Source organism: Heterocephalus glaber, unplaced genomic scaffold (assembly GCF_053883595.1).
Source record: "Heterocephalus glaber isolate CG9 unplaced genomic scaffold, H.glaber_assembly_v1.0 deba00000809, whole genome shotgun sequence".
Classification (NCBI taxonomy): Eukaryota; Metazoa; Chordata; class Mammalia; order Rodentia; family Bathyergidae; genus Heterocephalus; species Heterocephalus glaber.
Genome location: NW_028258163.1, coordinates 6,283,187 through 6,305,089, shown reverse-complemented (window position 1 = coordinate 6,305,089; position 21,903 = coordinate 6,283,187). Strand labels below are relative to the sequence as shown.

Below are 21,903 nucleotides of genomic sequence, written 5' to 3'. Positions count from 1 at the left end.
AGACTTCTAGAACTGCTTCAGAAAGTGGCAAGAAAGATGAGATAAGTGTGTTTGGAGTAAAGAGGAGTATTTTGAGGGGGATTAATGGCAATGTCTTTTACCATAAAACATGTTTTTTACATTTTATTTAAATATTCATCATATATTTCACTCACACCTCATAAATTACCTTTCCTTTATCTCTTCTTTATATTGACTGGTGCATTGTTATTTTGATTTAATAATTATACTCGTGTGTACATGCTATTACTAACTGTTTAGCTCAAGATAATTATAATTTCATTTCTGGGTTTTGTTATAAAAAAGAGAGGGCTGGAGTCTGATAGGTTGAGATCAACAGGGTGGAATTCCGATATTTGGTAAGATTAATTTCAACACCCAGCACAAAACGCTTTACAACTATTAATTTTTAGTGTTTTAAAAGTTACTGCTGTTACAGAAAGCGGTTTTAGGCTGTCAATGTAGATTACCCCTGTGCCAGTAACTTTGGCACAAGAGGTACCTTTGTCTGTCAGGGTCTATACCCCACCCGGAAGCTTGACGCGGTGACACCAGTTTCCGGCGGGCTCTTTAGAGCGCCGAACAGCTTCGGGGCAAAGGACCATGCGAGGGCCTGAGCCTGGCCCTGACGCCACTACCATGGAAGGAGACGTGCTGGACACACTGGAGGCGCTGGGGTGAGAGCTCCTGGGGACCCTTACCGCGGAGATCGAGGCGTGCGCGCCGCAGCGCTGCGGCAGCCGCCTCCAGCCGAGACTCCACTGGGCCTGGGCGGCGGGTGAAGGCCGCCCCCTGCTCGGCCGGTTCCCTCCGGCGCCGATGGAGTTAAGTGGGAGGCGGGAGAGCATCGTCTGCGGGTGGGCGGCTGGGGAGGCAGGGGCGGTGGTTTATCTCCGTGACGGGTTGCCTCGGCGGGAGGTAGGGAGGTGCTGAAACCCGGGCTGTGGCGGGGACAGCCTGCGGCGAAGCGGGGCTCGGAGCGAATCACCCCTACTCCTCTGAGAGGGGAAAGTGTTTTCGGTTCCAGCCAATCTGTACTACAGTCCGATGCTTATTTACTTACGAGCTACAAGAAGACAGTTTTCAGATGGTTAGCTTATGCAGTCATGGGAGCTATAGAGAGAACTGTCATGCAGATTACAAGTCAGGGCGCAGGGTGTTCAGTGAGAACTCCTGCGGCACGGGGAGGGGTGTGCGTTCATAGGTGCAACAACATAATCCCCACCTCAGCCTCAAATTATCTTGCCCTGCCCATTTATTGGTTCCCCTGAACTTCCCTCTTGCCATTTCTCACTCCTCCTCCCCAAGTCAGTTCCTGGAAAACAGGTGTCTTACCTGTTTTGTTCGTTGATATTTTTCTCCGCCGCGCTCTAGAATCACGTTAAATGGTGGCTGAATGAACGGGCAGAGTAGAAAAAGGTCAAAGGAGAGTGCACGAAAGTGAACATTGAGCCAGATCGTTGAGAATCAAAACAACAAAGTTAACTGAAGAGCTGGGTGTCATCTGCAGAATTGTTTGCCCAGCTGCCTGCCAGAGTTTCATAGGAAAGCGGTGCCCTGGTGGTGGTGCTGCTGTGAAATTTGACCCCCCCCCCGCCATTTTTTTCTTCAAAAATTGCGTTTGCTACTCTTACAAACCTTTCTTAGGAGCACTGTGATAACAGCTACTTTTCTGTGACAGTGTGGCAGAGCCTTGCACTCAGTAGATCCCTAATGAAAGGACTGAGCCAGCCATGATTTAAGGGGCGTTTTTACTTCTGTGAAATTCCTTGGAAATTTTCAGTTGATTTGGCTAAGGAAGTAACCAAGAGAAGAAGTTAAGATATGTTGAAGTGTTTAGGCTCTGGTTTTTGCTCTCAAGATGGAATTCTGTAAATTGTTTATGCAAAAGAAAAAGACTGCTTTCGTCCTCCTTTCATTTCTTGGCCTTATGCTTCATATTACAGTGTTTTGGGAAATGAAGTTTACCGTAATCTTGATTTTTATCAAGTAAATTTAGTTTCACATTTTTCAGTATGTAAAGTAAAACAGTTACACACTTTATGGTTGGTTTTTCCTGGAATAACAGAGGGCAGAATTTTGAAATTTGAAATAAATGTAGAAAAAGTAGTTGTTTATTTAAAATATAGGTTGTAATTGAGCACTGTTTTTGAATGTCCATGTAAATTGTAAACACAGTAATGCATTTTCTGTTGTGATTAAGACATTTAGGATATCAGTGAGCTTTAGTTTAGGAATTAAGAGGGAAAATCTGTATGAAGGAACAGTTCAGTAATGTACATTATAAATGAAAACAGGGTGTGAATCAGTTTCCTCATTTCTGAAGTAGTATTGGGGCAGGTGACTTCACAAGTCTCTTTATTTCTAATAGTATGATTTTGTGGGACAGTAGATCATGATAATAGGTCTGGTTGTGCAGCAGAGTCATATATGGGCCTTGTGAAAAATGTTCTGGTCTGCTATGTGCTACAAACTGAATGAATCATAATCGTCAGAGGTACAGTACAAGCATGCATATTTTTAAAAAGCTTCACAAACTAGATTGAGAACCACTGTTGTAGGAGGAAGTATATTACAAGTGTTTATGGGGTACAACTGCGTATTGGACACTGTTCGGAGGAGTCACTGATGAGCAAATTAGACTTGGTCCCTGTTCTTGTGGAGCTTATTATCAAGTGCAGAAGCAGACATGATCACACAAATACTAAACTATAATAAGTGCTTCTGAGGAAAAGAGCAGGGTAGTACAGCAGGAGACTTAGGAGTTAGTGATGGGTTCCTGAGGAAGTGACATTTGGATTGAAATAGGAAGGGTAAATACAAGTTAACTAAATGACATTGGATGGAAAGGAGCATGCTGTATTAGAACAGAAAGTTAGTGTCGGGGGCTGAAAGGCAGAGGGCAGTGGGCAGAGTATTGGGAGACTGGACTGGAGAATTAGGTGAGGACCAAGTCACGCAGTACCTGTTAGGCTGTGTTGTGGATTTTATTCTTTTTTTTTTTTTTTTGGCGGGGGACGGGGGACTGGGGATCAAACTTGGGTCCTTGTGCTGTCGCAGCAGGCAGCGAAACCACTGAGCTAAATCCCTGGCCCCGTGGATTTTATTCTTAATCTAACCGCAATGAGACATGATTGAAGAATTTTAAGTAACAAAGGAGTGATTAGATATCTCATTTGAAAATATCTGTAAGAAAATGATTTGGAAAATTTAGTTATCCCACTAGTCTGAGAACAACTTAGTGGTTGCTCAGAGGCAGTGGATATGGAAAGAAGTGGATTACAGGAATTAGCGGTTGCTTGAGTATTAGAATTTAGGGATTCATTTCTTTAGTCAGTACTTACTAAGCACCAAAGAGAAATAATGTACTGGGTATCTAAATTGGATGAGAAAGAAAGTGAAGATAGGAAGCTAGTAAATACAGACAATGCAAGGGACCAGTGGAATGGAGGTAGTGATGAGATCAAAGCATAGTTGTGATTGAGTGGTCAGAAGAGCAAGCTGGAAGGATAAATAGTAGACCCTGGTCACCTGATGGGGCCACATTAATGGTGAGCATTGATATAATTTGGAAGATGGAAGTAGTTCTAGTGAGGCAAGGTCCAGGGTGGCTGATTGTTATGGAGTGGAGAAGGTCAGTACAGGGGGAGTTAGGAGATGGACAGCTCAGGTTAGTAGGTAGGGTATACACATGGACTCTGATGAAACTCCATATAATGGCAAAAGCAGAGGTGGGGAGGAAAACTGATTAGAAGAAAGGCTGAGGAGCATCCAAGATACTGATAAGTGAAAATCATAACAGACAGAGGGTGGCAAATCTGACCAGCCAGTGGTTTGAGAGAGCGGGAGAAGTATGTATGGGGAGCACTGATTTGAGTGTTGTATTGGAAAGCAAGGAGGACAAAAACCCTCCCGTTTGACCTTGGGCAGTTTGAGAGTTAGAAGACAGTCTTCCTGAGAAGAGATGCACAGCACAGGAGTGTTTATAGATGGAACAGGGTAGAAGTGTGGGAAGCAGGGAGAGATGGGAGAGCTGGTTCAGAAGCAAGGCCAGCAGGGTGAGTAAATGACAGGGAAAATGAAAGGTCTCACATTTTATATGTTGCTTATGAAAATAGAAAAATAATAAATGAGGCCCTGGATGTGTGTTTGAGGAGAGTTGTCAACAGCCTTAATGGACTAAAGCTGTGGATCACCTAGAAGTAGTGTCCAGGCCAGCCATTGTGGTTCCAGTGCAAGGTCCTGGGCCATGGAGCGACTGCGGAGGGTGTGCCTAGGGTTGTAGTAATGGTCATGTTTTTCTAATGGAATAAGACTATATAGAACAACATAGGAGTAGACAGCAGAACTGTTTGGAAATGAGAGCAGGCACAAGAGCAAGGAGGTGTGCACTGATTGGTTGCTAAATGTAGCCCACTCTGATTTCTAATAGACTGCAAGAGCAGAACAATGAGAAGTGGTGATGAGTTTTAGAGAGATTTTGGTGGAAGTAAAAAAGTGTACACTAGAACTGTGCTGCTTGGGGAGAGTTCTGTGGAGCTGCACTACTGACTTGTCTCTGGAGTAGGACTGTAGAGTCCCAGGCCTCAGTACATTATTGAACCAGAATGTGTGTTTCAGCAAGACCCTCAGGAGACTAATGTGCACATCAGTATTTAAGCACTGCTTTAGTTAGATTTACCTTTCACGCTTTTATTAAATTATCAGAATATTTTTAGACATTTCTATTGTGTAAAACAAGTAGAAAGATACATTTCTGGATGGCAGTAGTTTCAGAGGGCCGGTTATGAACACGAGGTGTGAAGGTAGAGTAAATGGCTGGCTCAGTCCTTAGCCTCTTGTTAGCTATGATTATGACAATCCTAGGGGACTTGTCTCTGTGTTCTTCAGTTCCTTTCTCTGTAAAATAAGGCTAACCATAGTACCCAGAGCGTGGAGAATACAGCAGTTAAATGAGGTAATAGACACAAAGCGCTGAGCATTGGGCCTAGCATGCAGTGGGTACATAATGTTAGTCACTGTTGTGGTTATTATTAGACGTCCCAGTTTATTGAACACATTTAGTTTTTCTTATTTTTACTTAACTCAATGAGTTCAGGCCTTAAGGATTGTGAGTTTTTATTGTTTTTTACTTTAAATTGAGTACTTTTGGTGATTTGGTCAGCTTTCATTGAATTTCATAATTAGTATTTCAGTGAAAAAGACTTGTAGCCACCAGTATGAATTAAACTTATTCAGGAGTTCATGAACATTGCCTTATTGCAGAATTGAAGACAAATGGGGGCAATAAGATACTTACTGTTAAATTTTAATGAGACACCGTAAGACACGTAGGCAGGGGTAATGCGCAGAAGCAGCCTTGAACTAGAGGTGCGGAGACCATGTTCAGTCTCCACTCTGCCTTTTCCTGGCTGTGTTATCTGAGCCAAGTTGTTTGCTTATAGGTGTTAACAGAGGCTTAAGAGTTCACAGGGAACATCTGAGATCAAATCTGGTTTAAATTTTAGTGCTATCACAGTCCTATACAATTACTGTAGAATAATTTTAACATCAAAGCATTGCCATAAAGATTAAATGAATTACAACTCTTATGTGCCTAGCCCTGTGCCTGGCCCGCTACTTAAAGCTGGTATCCTAACCTTGTTAAGTCTTAATTTCTTTACTTGCCAAATGAGGATGTAAAATACTGTGCATGAGATACAGCCAGAGAATTTAGAGAAAAAGAAATACACATCTATAGTCCTAGCAGAGGCAGGAGTATCACAAGTTCAAGGCCAGCCTGGGCAATGTAGTGAGACGCCGTCTCAAAACTTTAAAAGGGCTGGCATATAAGCTGAGGGGTAGAGCACTTGTCTAGCATGCATGAGGCCCTGTGTATTTGATCCCCCAAACTGGAAAAACAAAAAACAAATGGCTTATATAGATATATGCAGAAAGGTAGAACATTGCCTCATGAGAGAAATGTAAATTCAAATGATTCTGACCTACCAGATCGTCAAAAATCCAAGTTTGACAATGTTGAGTACCAGAGAATGGATAATGTCATACCTTGATGATGTGGGTGAGATATTTAATATCATCTAGCAAGATTATATATTCAAGGGTCCGGGGATTTAGCTCAGTGGTTCCGGCGCCTGCCTTGCAAACACAAGGTCCTGAGCTTGATCCCCAGTACCAAAAAAAAAAAAAAAAAAAGATTATGTATCCACTTACTCTTTAATCTAATCATCTCACCCCTAGAAATATATCCCAGATATACATTGAAAATTTATCAAACTATAATACTAAAACATTGTAAATAACAAAAATATCCTTCATTAGAAGCTAATTAAGGTACAGTACATCCTGATGAGTACTATACAACTGTAAAAATGATTAAGGCAAGTCTCTAAATGTTGATCACTATTGTATGCAAATGTGTGTACATGTATGTGTTTAAAGGATTAGAATATGTAGTAAATATGTAGTAAACTACTTTTTATCTTAAAAAGGATAAAAATATACGTATATTTATATCGAAAACTATATGGAAGGACAACCCAAAACTAATAAGTATCATTACCTATGGGTAGAGGGCAGAGTAGAGGGAATAAGATATGATTAAAATTATAGATTAGATTTATGTGGATTTACCTTATTTTATATGTGAGACTTTAAAACTGCTTAAATTACATAATTATAAAGCAGAATTAAATAAAAATGAAAGTAAAATAAATAAATGCCTACAAATTAAAGCAAAATGAAACAACTATTAGCATATGGAACATGTGGGTAAATTGCATGGAAATGAATTGTTTTTCTATATATCCTTATTTGAATACAGTGGTACCTCGGTTCACAAACTTAATTTGTTCTACAATTTTGGAAAAGATGGCCATATTCACTTTGAGTGGGAAAGATGGCTGCAGTTGTGTTTGTCACCCGATGCAGAGTTTGCAAATAAAAACAAAATTTTGCCAAATCTTTTTGGTGTGTGAACCAAATTGCAAACAAAAGCATTTGTGAACTGAGGTACCAATGTATATTCTTAATACTGAAGCACTGGATCATTGATCCAAATGTGATCAATTGAATAATTTATCTCTCAGATGAGTTTAATTGAAGAATTTGTCCTTGATATTCTATGAAAACATACTAAAAACCAAAAAGCCAAAACAGGAAAATTTCTGACATATTCTGTATAGGGCAATTGAAAGCATTATTTCCAAATTAATTGGCCCATAAATTCAGGCATGTCATGACAAACCCCTCTCATGGTCTTACACTTTACTTTACATTTATTACAGTAGGGCTTGATGTTTGGGGTGTATACATCAATAGATGACATGAAGGAAGTTGCTATTATTATGGTAACCTGAGCATGTTGGAATCCAAAGAGGTTGGATGTTATATGCAGACTATGAATCCGAGTCAGTGGTAGATCTAGGCAAAATAGACAGTCAAGGTTGGGCACAGCAGTCACCAGCAATTCCCAAATAATGTCTGTCCCTTGGGAGAGGCAAAATGAAAATTTTCTCAAAAAGAAAACCCACTGAAAAAAAAAAAAATCTGGGTTGATCCCAGTTGAAGAATTTGACTCATAGGGACAAATTGTTCAATTGTTCAAAAACGTAAGCTGTTTTTGGTGATGTTTTTAGTAATAATGCTGAGTAATAAATACTGAGTTTGCTGTTCCAAACAATTTATAGTTTATATCCATCTTGTATGTAACAGGATTATGCAACTATCATGAAAAATTTTCATTTTAAAAGAAAAATGTAAAACAAGTGAAATCCTATAATTCTAAATATAAACTGAAAATTGACATATGAATTCCTGATAGAGTTCCTTTTAAAAAGGTGTGGTGTGGCTTAGTGGTGTAGCTCAGTGGTAGAGCACACACAGCCCAGCCAGCGCCCTGGATTTGATCCCCAGCAACCCTGCCAAAAGACTCAGAAACACTGGCCAGCCTGTAATGACAGATTATATACTAAAGGGCCGGAGATTTAGCTCAGTGGTTCTGCCACCTGCCTTGCAAGAGCAAGGTCCTGAGTTCAATATCCGGTACCAAAAAAAAAAAAAAATCATATACTCAAGTTACCATTAGAAGTGATCAGAGCCTCAGGGGTAGCAGTCTGACCTCAGGTGTAGAGCTGGAACATCTTTTCATAGAATGCAAGGAAAGTATTTGAAGGATACTAGGGAAATTCACAAGACTCGGGATGTGAATGGGCTTAGTACAGTTTAAATATCAAAATAGCTGCAGTGGATTAAAGCACATTAAATGTATTAAAATCTATGTTTACAATATTAAAAAAAGCTTCATTGCAGAAAACAGTAAAAGAAAATTGATACCTCAATTAAGATTCTATATAAGGTGTTTTGAACAGTGAAGATTCTTATCAAATACAATTTACAGAAATGTTTAAAAGTATAAAATTATGAGATAAATTAGATTAAAATGATATCAGGGACCTTTTCAGCTGTAGGTTTTAAAAATTTTTTTTGAAACGATCTTGATATACAGCTCAGGCTGGCCTTGAACTAACTGTGTAGCCGAGGTTGCCCTTGAACTCACGGTGATCCTACTTCAGCCTCCTGAGTGCTGGGATTACAGGCACTCCTCACTGTGCCTGGCCAGTTTAAGGTTCTTTAAATTTGATATTTGCATCTGTACTTTCATCACTGTACTTCTTATTCTTTGCACTCATAAAGCTGTTAGACTTTCTTTTCCTAGACTTTGTGTTATCTGTAATATTTAAAATTGGTAGTTTTACTGTAAAATGTTAAAATATGGGGAAAAAGCCAAATATTAATTACATAGAGAAGAATCAGCAGATTGTTTCTGAATGGGATATTAAGGCCAAAGAGTTAGCATTACAGGCTTTGTTGATTATTCTGTTACAATTTGTCCAGCTCTGCCATTGTAGTATGAAAGCAGCAATAGACAGTCTATGAATTAATAGGTTTATTGGCTGTGTTCTAGTAAAAGCTAATTTACAGGGCTGGGGACTTAGCTCAGTGGTTTCGCCGCCTGCTGCGCAAGCTCAAGGACCTGAGTTCGATCTCCGGTACCAAAAAAAAAAGTTAATTTACAAAAACAGGCAGCAACAGGCCTGGATAAGAGAATACTATAGGATTCTTTCTCTCTCTCTCTCTTAAATGTTTATTTCCTCCTTTGTAGGTATAAAGGACCACTGTTAGAAGAACAAGCCCTTTCCAAGGCAGCAGAGGGTGGACTTTCTTCACCTGAATTTTCAGAGCTCTGTGTTTGGTTAGGCTCTCAAATAAAATCATTATGCAACTTGGAAGAAAGTATCACTTCAGCTGGTATTTGCCATTATGTTTTATCTACTTTATGTTTAATAGTAAAATGAACTGACAGCTTATAATTTATAGTTTTCTGAACACAAAAATCACTGATATTATGAAGAACTTCATTATAGGCTATTAAAAACCTTTGGATTAGATTTTATTGTAATCAAAAATTGATTCTTAAATTTGCTAGAAAATTATAAGCAATTATTTATCTGCTATGTTAACCTTAGTTTTGTTCTTTAGAAAAAATAGTCTGAATTTTGTTATTTAGAAAGTTTAATTTTTAAATATGGCTTATTTTGAATTAAGATTTTTTTATTTTTAAATACATGAAATCCCTAATTTATTTTCCCAAGCTTGTAACTCAGGACATGGATTCATGCAGAAAAATACTTTTATAAAAAACTTCTGTACTAGCTCATAAAACTTGTTTAATTCATCACCAACTTAGAGTCTTTTGGGATCTTTGGATAATAAGATGAAAAATGATTAATCACAGGCCATTTGCTAGGGGAGAAAGTAGCCTTCCCTTCCAAAGCTGTCCTTTTAAATTATTTTTTCTGTGCCAAGTTAACAGTATAAAGTAAAATATATGAATCTAAAACATGAAACAAGTTCCTGCCTACTTGTATTATGAAGTAAAGATAAGCAGTTAGGCTTAGTTAGAATGTATAGAAATAGTAGAAATGGAGCATTTGGTCTGAAATTAATAAATGTAGCCCTAATAATGCTGTTAATATTTCAGCTATTATCAAATACTTCCAGTTTATCTGTTCTAATGGAGAATCCTTTAGTAGAGACTTGTCAGATTTAGGGCCGGGGATTTAGCTCAATGGTTCCAGTGCCTGCCTCGCAAGCGCGCAAGGTCCCGAATTCGATCCCCAGTACCAAAAAAAAAAAAAAAAAAGACTTGTCAGATTTAAAGATAGTAGTATTTACAATCTCATGATTACTTAAGTGGTACTTTATGTAGAAATTGTTTGGTTGCTTTTACCTAAACATATTAGTCACACATCCAAGAATTAAATGTGCAACTGAAAATTTAGAATTGAATGTAAAATTGAAATCAACTAGTAGAAAACTTTATAGTATCAGATTATATAGTAAGAACTCAGTAAATGTTTTGTGATTTTTTTTCTTTCTTTTTTAAAGGGAGAGATGACTTGGAGAGCTTCCAGCTTGAGATAAGTGGTTTTTTAAAAGAAATGGCTTGTCCATATTCTGTTCTTATATCAGGAGATGTTAAAGATCGTTTACAAAAGAAGGATGACTGTTTAAAACTTTTATGTAAGTTGTTTTTCATTGGACATTTAAATGTATGTATTTGATCTGTTTTTCTATATCTTTAGCTCTAAATTTATGCGTTTCATTATTGAAACATTAAACATTTTATGTATTAAAATTAAATTTTAAATATAAAGCTGTCTCAAATATTTGCATAAGTGTAGTTTAAATTCTGAGTATACCCTCTAACATGTGATACTATGCCTACTCTAGAATGCCCTGTGTTTGTGCCTTATATAATATTTTTAGTAATTTTTTTCTTCATCTAATTCATCTCTTAGCATTAAAGACTAGATGACAAAAACTTGGTGATCTTAAACTCTGGGACGTGGGCTGCTAATCAGATGATTAGATCTTGTTTTTTACTAATAGGCAGTGAATGATAGTTTAAAAACATTTATTGATCACCTACTAGGAAATACATCAGTTTAAAAGAAAGATAAAATTTGTGCTTTCAGAGTTATTTAAAGTTTTCTTCTATTTCAAAATACTTTCTTTGTTTATGCTTTTAACTATGTTACTAGAGGTTTAAACCTCTCGTCCAGATACGTATTGCCATGTTTTGCTTCAGAAGACATGAAATTCTCTGGAAAAATGTGTAAAGTACATAAAATATGAACATGTATTCTACTGAAAAGTAATCTTAAAATTATAAACATGAAAAAATGCACAGTGTCCTTCAAAATTAAAGGGTTATAAAAATACAATGACAGGATACCATTTCTCTTACCAAGTTAACAAAAGAGACCCCATACCAAATCATAATACAAGTTTGTAAGAAAACAAATTTTCATGTACTATAGGCATTAGAGATGGTAGTAGAATAACTGGTGTAGCCTCTTCGGAGGACAGCTTTTTAAGATCACAATTAAAATTCACCTGTCTTTTGACCTGGCAATTCTGTGTCTAGGAATACATACTTAGTCCCTTAAGTGTACAAAGCTTCATAAAAAGGAAGTTTATTATTACTTTAAAGTAGCAAAATGGCTAAAAATCCAAACCACACAGATGTCCATCTTTTACTTCAGATCTACTGGTTTAGAAGCTCTGAGGACAGGATCCTGACACCAGTACTTTGAAACAGTTTCCCAGATATTTGTTTTGCTCAACTGAAGTTGAAACTGCTATATTAAATTGTAGCTTTTGTGTTTGTGTGTAGTTTTAACTGGGCAAAAACAACCAAAAAAAATGTCTTTGAAGTATTGTATTGAGAAGTTAAAACAAAGCTGTAATTATTTAAGAGTTTTAAAATGTTCTTATATATGGCTTTGAAAAAAGTGAATGAAGTGATGAAAGTAAAGGTAATTGTAAACAGCCTGTGGTGTTCTTTTCTGATTTGAATTGCTCTGTCGATTAATTAGAGCTATCCTAACCTAGTGCTTTGTACGTTGGAGAGGATGCATTGTCAGTCTTACATATTCTTAAATCAGTGATTTGCTGCTGGGTCTCAGGTAGTAGATTTTAAACTCTTTGAGGGCAGATACTCTTTCTTATTTGACCTTGTATCGCTATTATCTACCCTATGCCATCTCAGAATAGGGCCTTGGTAAATGTGTGTACCTATTAAAGTAGAAATCTAGATGATTTAAAATATTAATTAAAATGGAACTGAAACCAGCTAATGGGAAATCAGTGAAGAAAATAGTCATTAATTCCTCTTTTGCCTGATGACATTAAATAAATTCATTTTAGCTTTTTATTTCAGTGCCCTTTTTTGAAGTTTACTGTGTTTTACAACTGTTGATATTACTCTTTGGTTCTGTGTAAGTTAATGCTGTTGACTTTGTTAATATTTGTTTTAAGTAAATTATTTCAGCAAAATATCCTAAATTTTTGTGCATGTGTTGACATTGATTTTATCTTTTTTATTATAGTATTTTTAAGTACAGAACTTCAAGCTCTACAGATATTACAGAAAAAGAAATGTAAAAATTCTCAATTAGATAAAAACAGTGAAATTTATCAGGAAATTCAAGCTATGTGTGATGCACTTGGTATACCCAAGCCCACCACTTCTGACATTCCACTTATGCTAAACCAAGTGGAATCAAAGGTATTGTACTTGTTTTATTTTTATTTTCCCCCAAATTCAACTGACACATACATTCTGTATTAAAAATGAAAATATCCCCTTTAATTGTAAAGTGTACTTGTCATTTCAAGAAAAGTTTGTTTTCCTGTAAACTAAATTTTTTATTTGAATTTAACATGCTCGTGACTTCATTTGTCTCTAGCTGATATTCAGGAATGATTGCTTTTCAAATGTAAGGGTTGCTTTCCTAAGCAGGATTGTAATACATTATAATGAAAGCAGTAGAATTATCATGCAAAGTCAAAAGGCAAACTAAACTTTATTGTTCCCCTGGTAGATATTGCAGTGTGGTTTCTTTGAAGGTGAGCAGATATTTTGTTACGTGCTTAATGTGTGTTATAGTGAATGAACGAATGAGTGCTCTGATGGAGTTGATCTTGTACCTCATGGATTTTTACCTTATAATGCCATCTGGAGTATTTACCTAAAAGAGCTTCCTATGTCATTCTCTTCCTACCAAACACAAAAATTGCCTTTTCTTTCTTCTATACATAATGCGCCAAATGACATTTTATCATTGGGGAAGAAAAATTTTACTTTTGCATTTTGTTATCATTGAGGAAGAAAATTTTTCCTTATGGCTGCTCAAATGTGTCACAGCAAATATATATCATTTACTGTTTTAAATGTTGACATATAATAACTCATATAATTTTCATATCACTCATATGATTTAGACACTATTATTACAGCCTCCTTGGGAAGAAATTGAGGTAGTAAAAGATTTAATAACTTAAATAAGCAGATTTATAAGTAGTGGAAGACCTGAGGTTTGACTGTAGACAATCAGCTTTCAGAGCGTATGTTCTTAACTCACCCTATAACAGCTAATTCTTAAATTTATTAAACTAGTTTCAAATATTGAATTCCTAGAAATGAGTGTAGCTACATATAAAAAACTATAAGTGTACATTCAGAATCCCTCTTAAGTGAGGAGTTACAACTCAAAACTTTTAGTAATATATGAAATCATGGTGATTTTACAAAGCTGAGGTACTTACAGAAATGACACCTTAAGATAGTGTTAATTATATAAAATACATAGAAATCAGTAACTACATCGTTCTACAGGTAGATTTGCATCTTTCATAAAATATGTAGAAATCATATCAGTAATTGTAGCGTTGTTAAAGAATAGATTGGCTGTGAAATTAAAAGAGCTAAGCTTTGGTGCTCTCATTTGGACAGGTTCTTTCTAAGCTAATTACCTTATACCTTAGAAGATATAATTTACATGCCATTAAATTCACTCATCTTAAATGTGTAGTGCCATGTATCTTAGTGTATTTACTGGGTTATACATCAGTAAAATCTCATTTTGGAACATTCCTGGCGTGAAAAGAAATTTGTCCATTTACAGTCACCTCTGTTACCATCCTAGCTTTCCAGGTGACTAAAGAGTGCCTTCAACATTAAATAAGCTTCATGCTGCTTAAAATCTGTACTGCTGCAAAAGCAAATATAAATGCCTGATAACTTGTTTGCCAAAATAAAAGTGTTTCAAGTAATTTAGTGGCTTTATAAAAGTAGAAAAAAATTGTGTGTGGTACTTGGCCTCTTTTGGTCTTAAACAGTAAACCAGAATGTGTACAAGGTATTTATTTGAGAAAAATCAATATGCTTTTAAAATATTTTAGTATCCTTCTTGAGAATTTACCAGGAAGTAAAATAGTGCCATCTTAAACTCCAAAATTATTTTAGGTAAGACACAAATTCTCATAGTAGAGCCAATTATTAGGTATTTGGTCTCTATACATTATTATTCTTGGAAAGAAGGTGCTTTATACCTTAGTATGCCTGGTACATCTTTAAAAAAGATATTTTGTATTATAATTGTACTCCTTCCTTGTGTGAGAGGTGTATTTTAAGCATTTCACTTTAACATTTTATTTACTCTCTAATGTTCAAAACAGCTCTTCAAACAAGAGTAAGATCCTTTTAAATTAGGTATGATATACTTTTTCACAATCTTTTCTGTTACTTTTAGGTGAAAGATATTCTCTCTAAAGTCCAGAAAAATCATGTGGGAAAACCACTGCTGAAAGTTGATTTAAGTCTGGAACAGGCGGTAATTCTTCCTTTTTTACCAGTTTTATATAATTAAATTAGTGCGTATGACTATATAAGCCCATTTTTGTTACTGCTGAGAATATCCAAGGCAGGCTAATTTTGCAAAGAACTTTATTTAGCTCTCAGTTTGAGGCTAAAAGTCCAGACAGCATAATGCAGGCTCTTGCAGGAACTACTCCTTGGCTGACAGTGGCTTCTACAATCCCTGTCAAGGACACATTCCCACTTGACCTAAGGCCCTCCCCCTAGGAGCGTATTTCAACTTTCTCTGTCTGTCTGTCTGTCTGTCTGTCTATCTGTCTGTCTCTCTCTCTCTCTCTCTCTCTCTCTCTCTCTCTCTCTCTCTCTCACTGTGGGTGCCACCCCCACCTCCCTCAGTTCCTCTCACCTTCCAGTACTGCCACACTGAAGATCAGGCCTCCAGCACAGGAACCTTGAGGGGACAAGCAGTATGAAAACCGCAGCAGTCACTTAATTTTATAAGTAGACATCTAGATTTTGCAATGTGTATTATGTACATACTGTATTATTTCAGAGAAATGAAGTATATTGATATTCTAGAATAATACATCCTGACATTTCTTCAGTCAAATTATTAATTAAAAATACACCTGGCCAAAAATGCTTAATAGTACCCAATATGTTAGCACAGTTGTGTTTTTTTTTTTTTTTGGTACCGGGGATCGAACTAGGGTCCTTGCCCCTGCACAGCTGGCAGTGGAACCACTGAGCTAAATCCCCAGCCCAACACAGTTGTGTTTTGAAAAGGATAGTACCTTGAAAGTTGATAAGATGCGAGATTATTGGTATTTTCTTTCCTTTTTGGACCATACTACTTAGCAAATTGATTTTTACTTAATATGTTAAATTGAGGATCAGATAAACATGTAATATCTTCTTAATATTATAAATGTTCTAGCGAATACTGTATTATTTAGTTTGCCATATACAGTCTCATCAGAAGATTAGAAAGTGTTCATCAAGTACACTATCTTTAGAATCAGAAAGTACTTACTACAGGCTTATATGCAAAATGAGTGTAAAGGTAATGGTATTTGTTTCCACTTTCTTTAGGAACAACTGGAAAGAATCAATGATGCCCTTTCCAGTGAATATGAATGCCGCCGGCGGATGTTAATGAAACGATTAGATGTGACGGTGCAGTCCTTTGGATGGTCTGACAGGGCAAAGGTGAGGCTGTTTTCCCCTTTGTGTCCTGTAGGTGGTAGCCTGTGACAGCTCTTCAGGTGCTCTTGTCTGCTGTATTATTCTGCCACATTTGTACTTTATTACTAATCTGAACCACATGTCCAAGTTAACTACTGGTCATATGTAATGAACCTAGTCTGGTGTAAAATCTTTTTTTGAAAACAACATAATTTCTCGTTTCTTTCACATTTGTTTAAAATTCGCATTCATTTTAAATCCATAGATTTATGCTAGAACATGCATAAAAGGGGTACCCCATGAGATAATGAGATAGCTAATGATCAAGAAATCAGGTTAAACTGGTGCCTGAGTAGGTCTTCTTAAAGGTTTCTTAAGGCTGGGTGAGAATGGAGTGTGTTACAGCTGAAATGGAGCCTGTGGGGAGAGGGCATTCCCAAGTATGAATCTCTTCAGACAGTTTTAGAGAGCTGTCTCCCATCACTTCCATTTTCTATCTTTAATCTGTACTCAGGTTTAGTCTGGGATCTTCCCTGCCCCATCCTGTGTCATAGTTGGGAAATTCTGGACAGTAAGCAGGGACAGTTGCAGGACTTATCCCATCTTTCAGGGATCATTATCCTGAGCTCCTTCCTGATCATAATATGAGAATCATTGGTTCACATAAGTTATTCAGTTTCTTTTTCTTTTTTCTTTTTTTTTAGTTATTGCAAATTAGTAAATCTGGTACTTATACTCTTTCTTGACCACAAATGCAGTTCAGGTATTACATAATTTGGATTAATTGGACAGTTCATCTGCTCCATGTTCTCTCTGGTGGGGTCACTTATGTAGTCCTATGGTTGGGTATGGTTGGCCTTTCCAGTACTTGTGCTGGAAGCTCGGTCTCCACTGTGGTAGTGTTGAAGTGGTGGAACCCTTAAGAGGTGAGACTTAAAGAGAAAAGTATGTGATTCATCCTCAAGAATGGATTGGTGCTGGTCTTGACTGAGTTTAGTCTTGGCAGGAGTGAACTTGTCCTTTCGAAAATAGATTACCAGAATAAGCAAGGCCACCCCTTGTGCTTGGTGCACGTGGCTGTTTCCCCTTCTACATCTTCACCATGCTGTAATGCAGCTAGATGGGCCCTTGCCAGGATGCTGGCTTTATGCCTTTTGGGCCCTAAAGTTAGTCAACAGAATCATGAGTCAAATAAACTTTTATAAATTACCCAGCTTCGGGTATTTTGTTACAGCAATTATTGCAGATAGCTTCATTCATCTGGTGTCTGGGCTGGAACATCCAGGATGCTTGTCTTACATGTCTGTGTCCCTGAGGCTGACTCTCTTTTTCTCTTCTTGGCTCTAACATGGTCCTGGTGTCTCTCTGTGTGTGTCTGTCTGTGTCTGTGTATTTGTCTGTCTCTCTTTATCTCTTTCCTTAGTTTTCTATGGCTACTATAATAAATTGCTCCAAATGTAGTAGTTTAATACAAATTTATTTTCTTACGGTTCTGGAAATCAGAAGTTCTAAATTGTGGATATGTTGCATTTCTCCCTGATGCTTTAGAGGAGAATTCCTTTCCTTACATTTCCTAGGTATTTCAGGTCTCAGCCTAATGTTGTGTCTCGAAAGCTAGTAGTATAGTGTGGCCCTGCAGTCTTTGTCTTGTCCTCTGTTCTCACATCTTTGTGACTTCATCTCAACATTCAAGAGTTCCTGGAATCAGGATGTCATGTCATTGGGAAGTTACTCAACCTACACATACTTCTTTTTAATTTAATTTTTTTTTTTTTGGCCTTGTATCCCTTCAGTATGATGATATGGTTTTTTCTTTTAAGAATACTTCAAGAGGGCCAGGGATTTAGCTCAGTGGTTCTGCCGCCTACCTCGCAAGCGCAGGGTCCTGAGTTCGATCCCTAGTATCAAAAAAAAGAAAAGAATACTTCAAGAAATAAGTCATGTAATGAATTTTCCCTTTTCTCTGCGTATTTTCTCTCTCAGAAACTTGTATCCTCTTAAAGTTGGGCTGTTTGTATGGCTGTCCTTGGACACTTTATTTTCTGGATCACATGGCCTGCTCTTTCATTGGGTGTTCCTCATTATGCTGTAGAAAAATCTTTAAGAACTTCCACAGAAATGGGTGCACAGGACATGATTTCTCTGGATCCTTGCATTCTGAAAATGTTTGTTTGATTAGATAAATATACAATTCTAAGCTGAAGCATTTTTCTCCAAGAATACTGAAGGCATTGCTTCATTTTTTTGTTTTTGTTTTTGGTACCAGGGGATCAAACTCAGGTCCTTGTGCTTGCGAGGCAAGCAGCAGAACCACTGAGCTAAATCCCCAGCCCCATTGCTTCATTTTTTTAAGATTTAGTGCTACTCTTAGACTGTGTACTGCACATATGTGTGAAAGAAGAGGGAGGGAGGGAGGGAAGGAAGGAAGGAAGGAAGGAAAAGAAAAGGAGGAAAGGAAAGGAAACTGTCATTTCCTGTCCTTCTGAATGACTGTTTTTCTCTGGAAGCTGTTGGGCTCTTTTTTCTCTTACAGAATTTTAAAATTTTGTAGTATGTGTTGGTTTGGATCTTTTTTTATTCATTATGCTAAACACTAGATGAATCTTTCAATCTGTAGACTTAGCTTTCATATTTTTCTTTGTTAATTTCTTTGTTTTCTTTATTTCTCTTTGAAATTCTTGTCAGGAAGATACTTGACATTCTGGATAGGTCTATGTAAGTTGCTTTGTTTACTCTGTCATTTTAAATCTCCCTTTTTGATTTACTTTCTTGAAAATGTACTCTATTTTGTACTTGATGTTGAGTTTTTGTTTCTAAAGTCATTTTTTAATTTCCATGAGATCTTTTTGATTCTTGAGTTTTCTTTTTTCATAAGTTTTTCCTTAGTTTTGAATGTACTAGCTTCTTGAATGCAGACGGAAACTTTATTATTATTTTTATTAGTACATGTTTGCAGTGCACAATGATTGCATTTATTTTGGGAAGTTGGTACATGGACACAATACATCATAATTCTTTTTTGGTTCTTTATCCCTCCCATCCTTTCTTGGTCCCTTTCCATTTGTATAAGCTTTATTTTCCTTTATTTTTATTCAGTTCTCTTTTCTACCCTTTCCCTCCCTTCCCCCTCCCTTTTCCCTCCATCTCGTTTCCCTTCCCATTTGAAAAAGATCTCCCTACTTATCTTTTATTTTACATGTTGTTTTGGGTTTCTCATGTAAGAGAAACCATGTGATATTTAAGCTTATGTGTCAATAAGTCATATTTCACTTAACATTATGATCTCAAGGTGCATCCATTTACCTACACTTGCCTCAAGTTTATTCTTTATGGCAGAGTAGTACTACATTATGTACAAATAGCATATTTTCTTTATCCATTCATCTTTTGATGGACATATAAATTGCTTCTCGGCCTTTTGGCTAAGATCAAGTGTGATGGCCGTATAGGCTATTCTTTTTTTTTTCATATAGGCTGTTCTTAAGATTTAAGTATTATGATTGTGTTGCTATAAATACAGATATGCATGTATCACTGAAATATGATGTCTTAAACTTTTTTAAGAAGATACTAAGAAGGGAAATAGCTGGGTTAAATGGAATTTCTAGTTTTGGTTTTTTGAGGAATCTCCATACTGATTTTCATAGGAGTTGTACTAGTTTGTTTACATTCCCATCAACAATGTAGAAGTATTCCTTTACCCCCTGCAGCCTCACCAGCATTTGTTATTATTTGATTTTTTTGATGATACACATTCTGTGGGGGTAAGATGGAATCTGTTTTAATTTGCATTTCTCTAATGTCCAGTGATGTTGAACATTTTTTCATATAGTTACTGGCCATTTGCACTTCTGAAAGTGTCTGTTCATTTTGCTTGCCCATTTTTTGATTGGGTCTTTTATTTTGGTGGGTCTAATTCTTTTGAGTTCTTTATATATTCTTCATGTTCTCTGAGGAATAGCTGGCAACATTTTTTTCCCATTCTGTAGATTGTCTTATCATTGTGTTCATTGTTTTCCTTTGCTGTGCACAAGCTTTTTAATATGATATGTTCCTATTTGTTGATTTGTGGTATTATTTCTTGTGCCATTGAGGTTCTTTTCAGAAAGTCCTTGTCTATGCTTATGTTAGTTTTACATATTTTATCTTCCAGCAGATTGTTTTAACATTTAGATCTTTGACCCTTTTTTATTTTAGTTTTGTACATGGTAACATGTATGGGTCTAAACTTAATCTTCTGCATGTAGATATCCAGTTTTTCCAGCACCATTTATTGAAAAGGTTATTTTTCCTCCAGGGTATATTTTTGGTCCCCTTGTCAAGATCAAATAGCTGAATATTCCTGGGATTCTTTCTACTCTCTGTTCTGTTCCATTGATCCACAAGTCTGTTTCTGTTCCAGTACCATGCTGTTTTCATCCCGGTAGCTTTGTAATGTAACTACGGATGTGGAATTGTGATGCCTCCTGGTCTGCTCTTGTTACCTAGGATTGCTTTTACTATTCTGGCTCTCTTGTTGGTTCCATATGAATTTTAGGATTGTTTTCTCTAGATCCATTAAGAATGCTGGTGGTAGATTGGGATTGCTTTCAATCTATGTATCAGTTTTGGTAGTATGACCATTTTATATTTGTTTTGTCTGCCTAGGAGCATGGGATCATCATTTCATTTTCTGATGTTCTCTTCAAGGAAACAGTTTCCCTTCAATTATCTGTTTCCTCCAATGTAATGTTTTATTTGCTAGTTTACTTTTCTTGATTACTCTTATTGGTGGGTTTCTCCAACTGTGTAGTAATTCTTAATTAACCATATTGAAGAGCAAAGCACCAAAAAACTGACTGGAAACTGCAGTCATTGATGGGGTTTATTCACATCAGGCTTCAAAACTGGCTGTTATGCTGTGGTAGTTCTAACTGCCAGCATATAAAACATCTTTTCTCTGTAGTTGCCCACACCCCTTTTTTTTTTCAAAAAAGAAAACCTCATTTTCTTATATACCTTTTTTCCTTTTGGCCAGTGGAGGAGGAGTTATAGCATGGACCCAGGATTTGTAGTAGACTGTAGTACCCACTGTAGTTGACTGATTTTCAGCTCCATACTGTTTTCTGAGATGTTGATTCCTTCTTCCCTGTATCCTTTCATTCTCGTTGCTGTAAGATGTGTACCTTGTTATTTAATGTGTTCAGTCTGACTCACTTATGTGTAAATGGTCCTTCATGTATCTTACATAGAATCTCTTTCTAAACACCTTACAGATAGACACAGAAAAGTGAAGACAACAGATTTGCTGGTGCAAATTATTATTACTTCAGATTAAAAGATTGCTGTTTGAATAATACTTAACTCAGCTTTTCAGGTGATTAAAGTCTGATTCCTGTCCATATAGTGGGACCTCGGTTCATAAACTTAATTCTTTCCATGATTCTGGTGCACTTGGATAAATTCTAGGCTGTCTGTCTATGGCATTGGAGTAATGGGTATGCAAGAAGCTTGAGTGCTCTAAGAGCTATAAAATGATAGTTGACCTCATGAAATAGTTCAGATAGGTGGGAGGTACCACATACTTGACTTCTGGAAACTTAATAGAGGTTGTACATGGGTTGGATTTCCAGTTTAACCTGATAGGGTTTTTACAAGTAGAAGGAATTTAGAAGTATGAGAAATACTTAGAAATTGGAAAGTTAGTAACTTTCCCTACTAACCTGGAGACTCAGTGTTGACTTTACGATCACAGGGAATTTCAAACAAATGAGTTTTGATATATTCTTTGAACATTTAAGGTGACATGGGTGTATGGGCATAGTGATCATTTCTTGGCTTTCAGTTGGGGTTGGAGCAAATGCTCTTAGGAAATGTCTTGGTAGTTTATCTTTTCATTTTAGTCTCTTTGCATCATTTCAGGAAAGGGAATTTGTATTTTTTTTTTTTTTCCTTAGCTTGGGACACTAAAATTTTTTCTTAGCTTTTCAAGATATATTTTGGCGTTTAAACTT

At 36.7% G+C, this 21,903-nt stretch overlaps 1 protein-coding gene across 1 annotated transcript in view; it reads left to right on the top strand.

Moving 5' to 3' along the window:
* The first annotated feature begins 494 nt into the window (after window positions 1–494).
* Tslig3b (tRNA splicing ligase complex subunit 3B) overlaps window positions 495–21,903 on the top strand; it is a 29,705-nt gene continuing 8,296 nt past the window's right edge. The window contains exons 1-6 of the mRNA XM_004861527.4: window positions 495–677; window positions 9,164–9,309; window positions 10,450–10,584; window positions 12,456–12,634; window positions 14,661–14,741; window positions 15,818–15,934. Of these exons, the coding sequence (XP_004861584.1) occupies window positions 604–677; window positions 9,164–9,309; window positions 10,450–10,584; window positions 12,456–12,634; window positions 14,661–14,741; window positions 15,818–15,934 (732 nt within the window). The 5' untranslated portion in view covers window positions 495–603. The remainder of the gene's footprint in view (window positions 678–9,163; window positions 9,310–10,449; window positions 10,585–12,455; window positions 12,635–14,660; window positions 14,742–15,817; window positions 15,935–21,903) is intronic.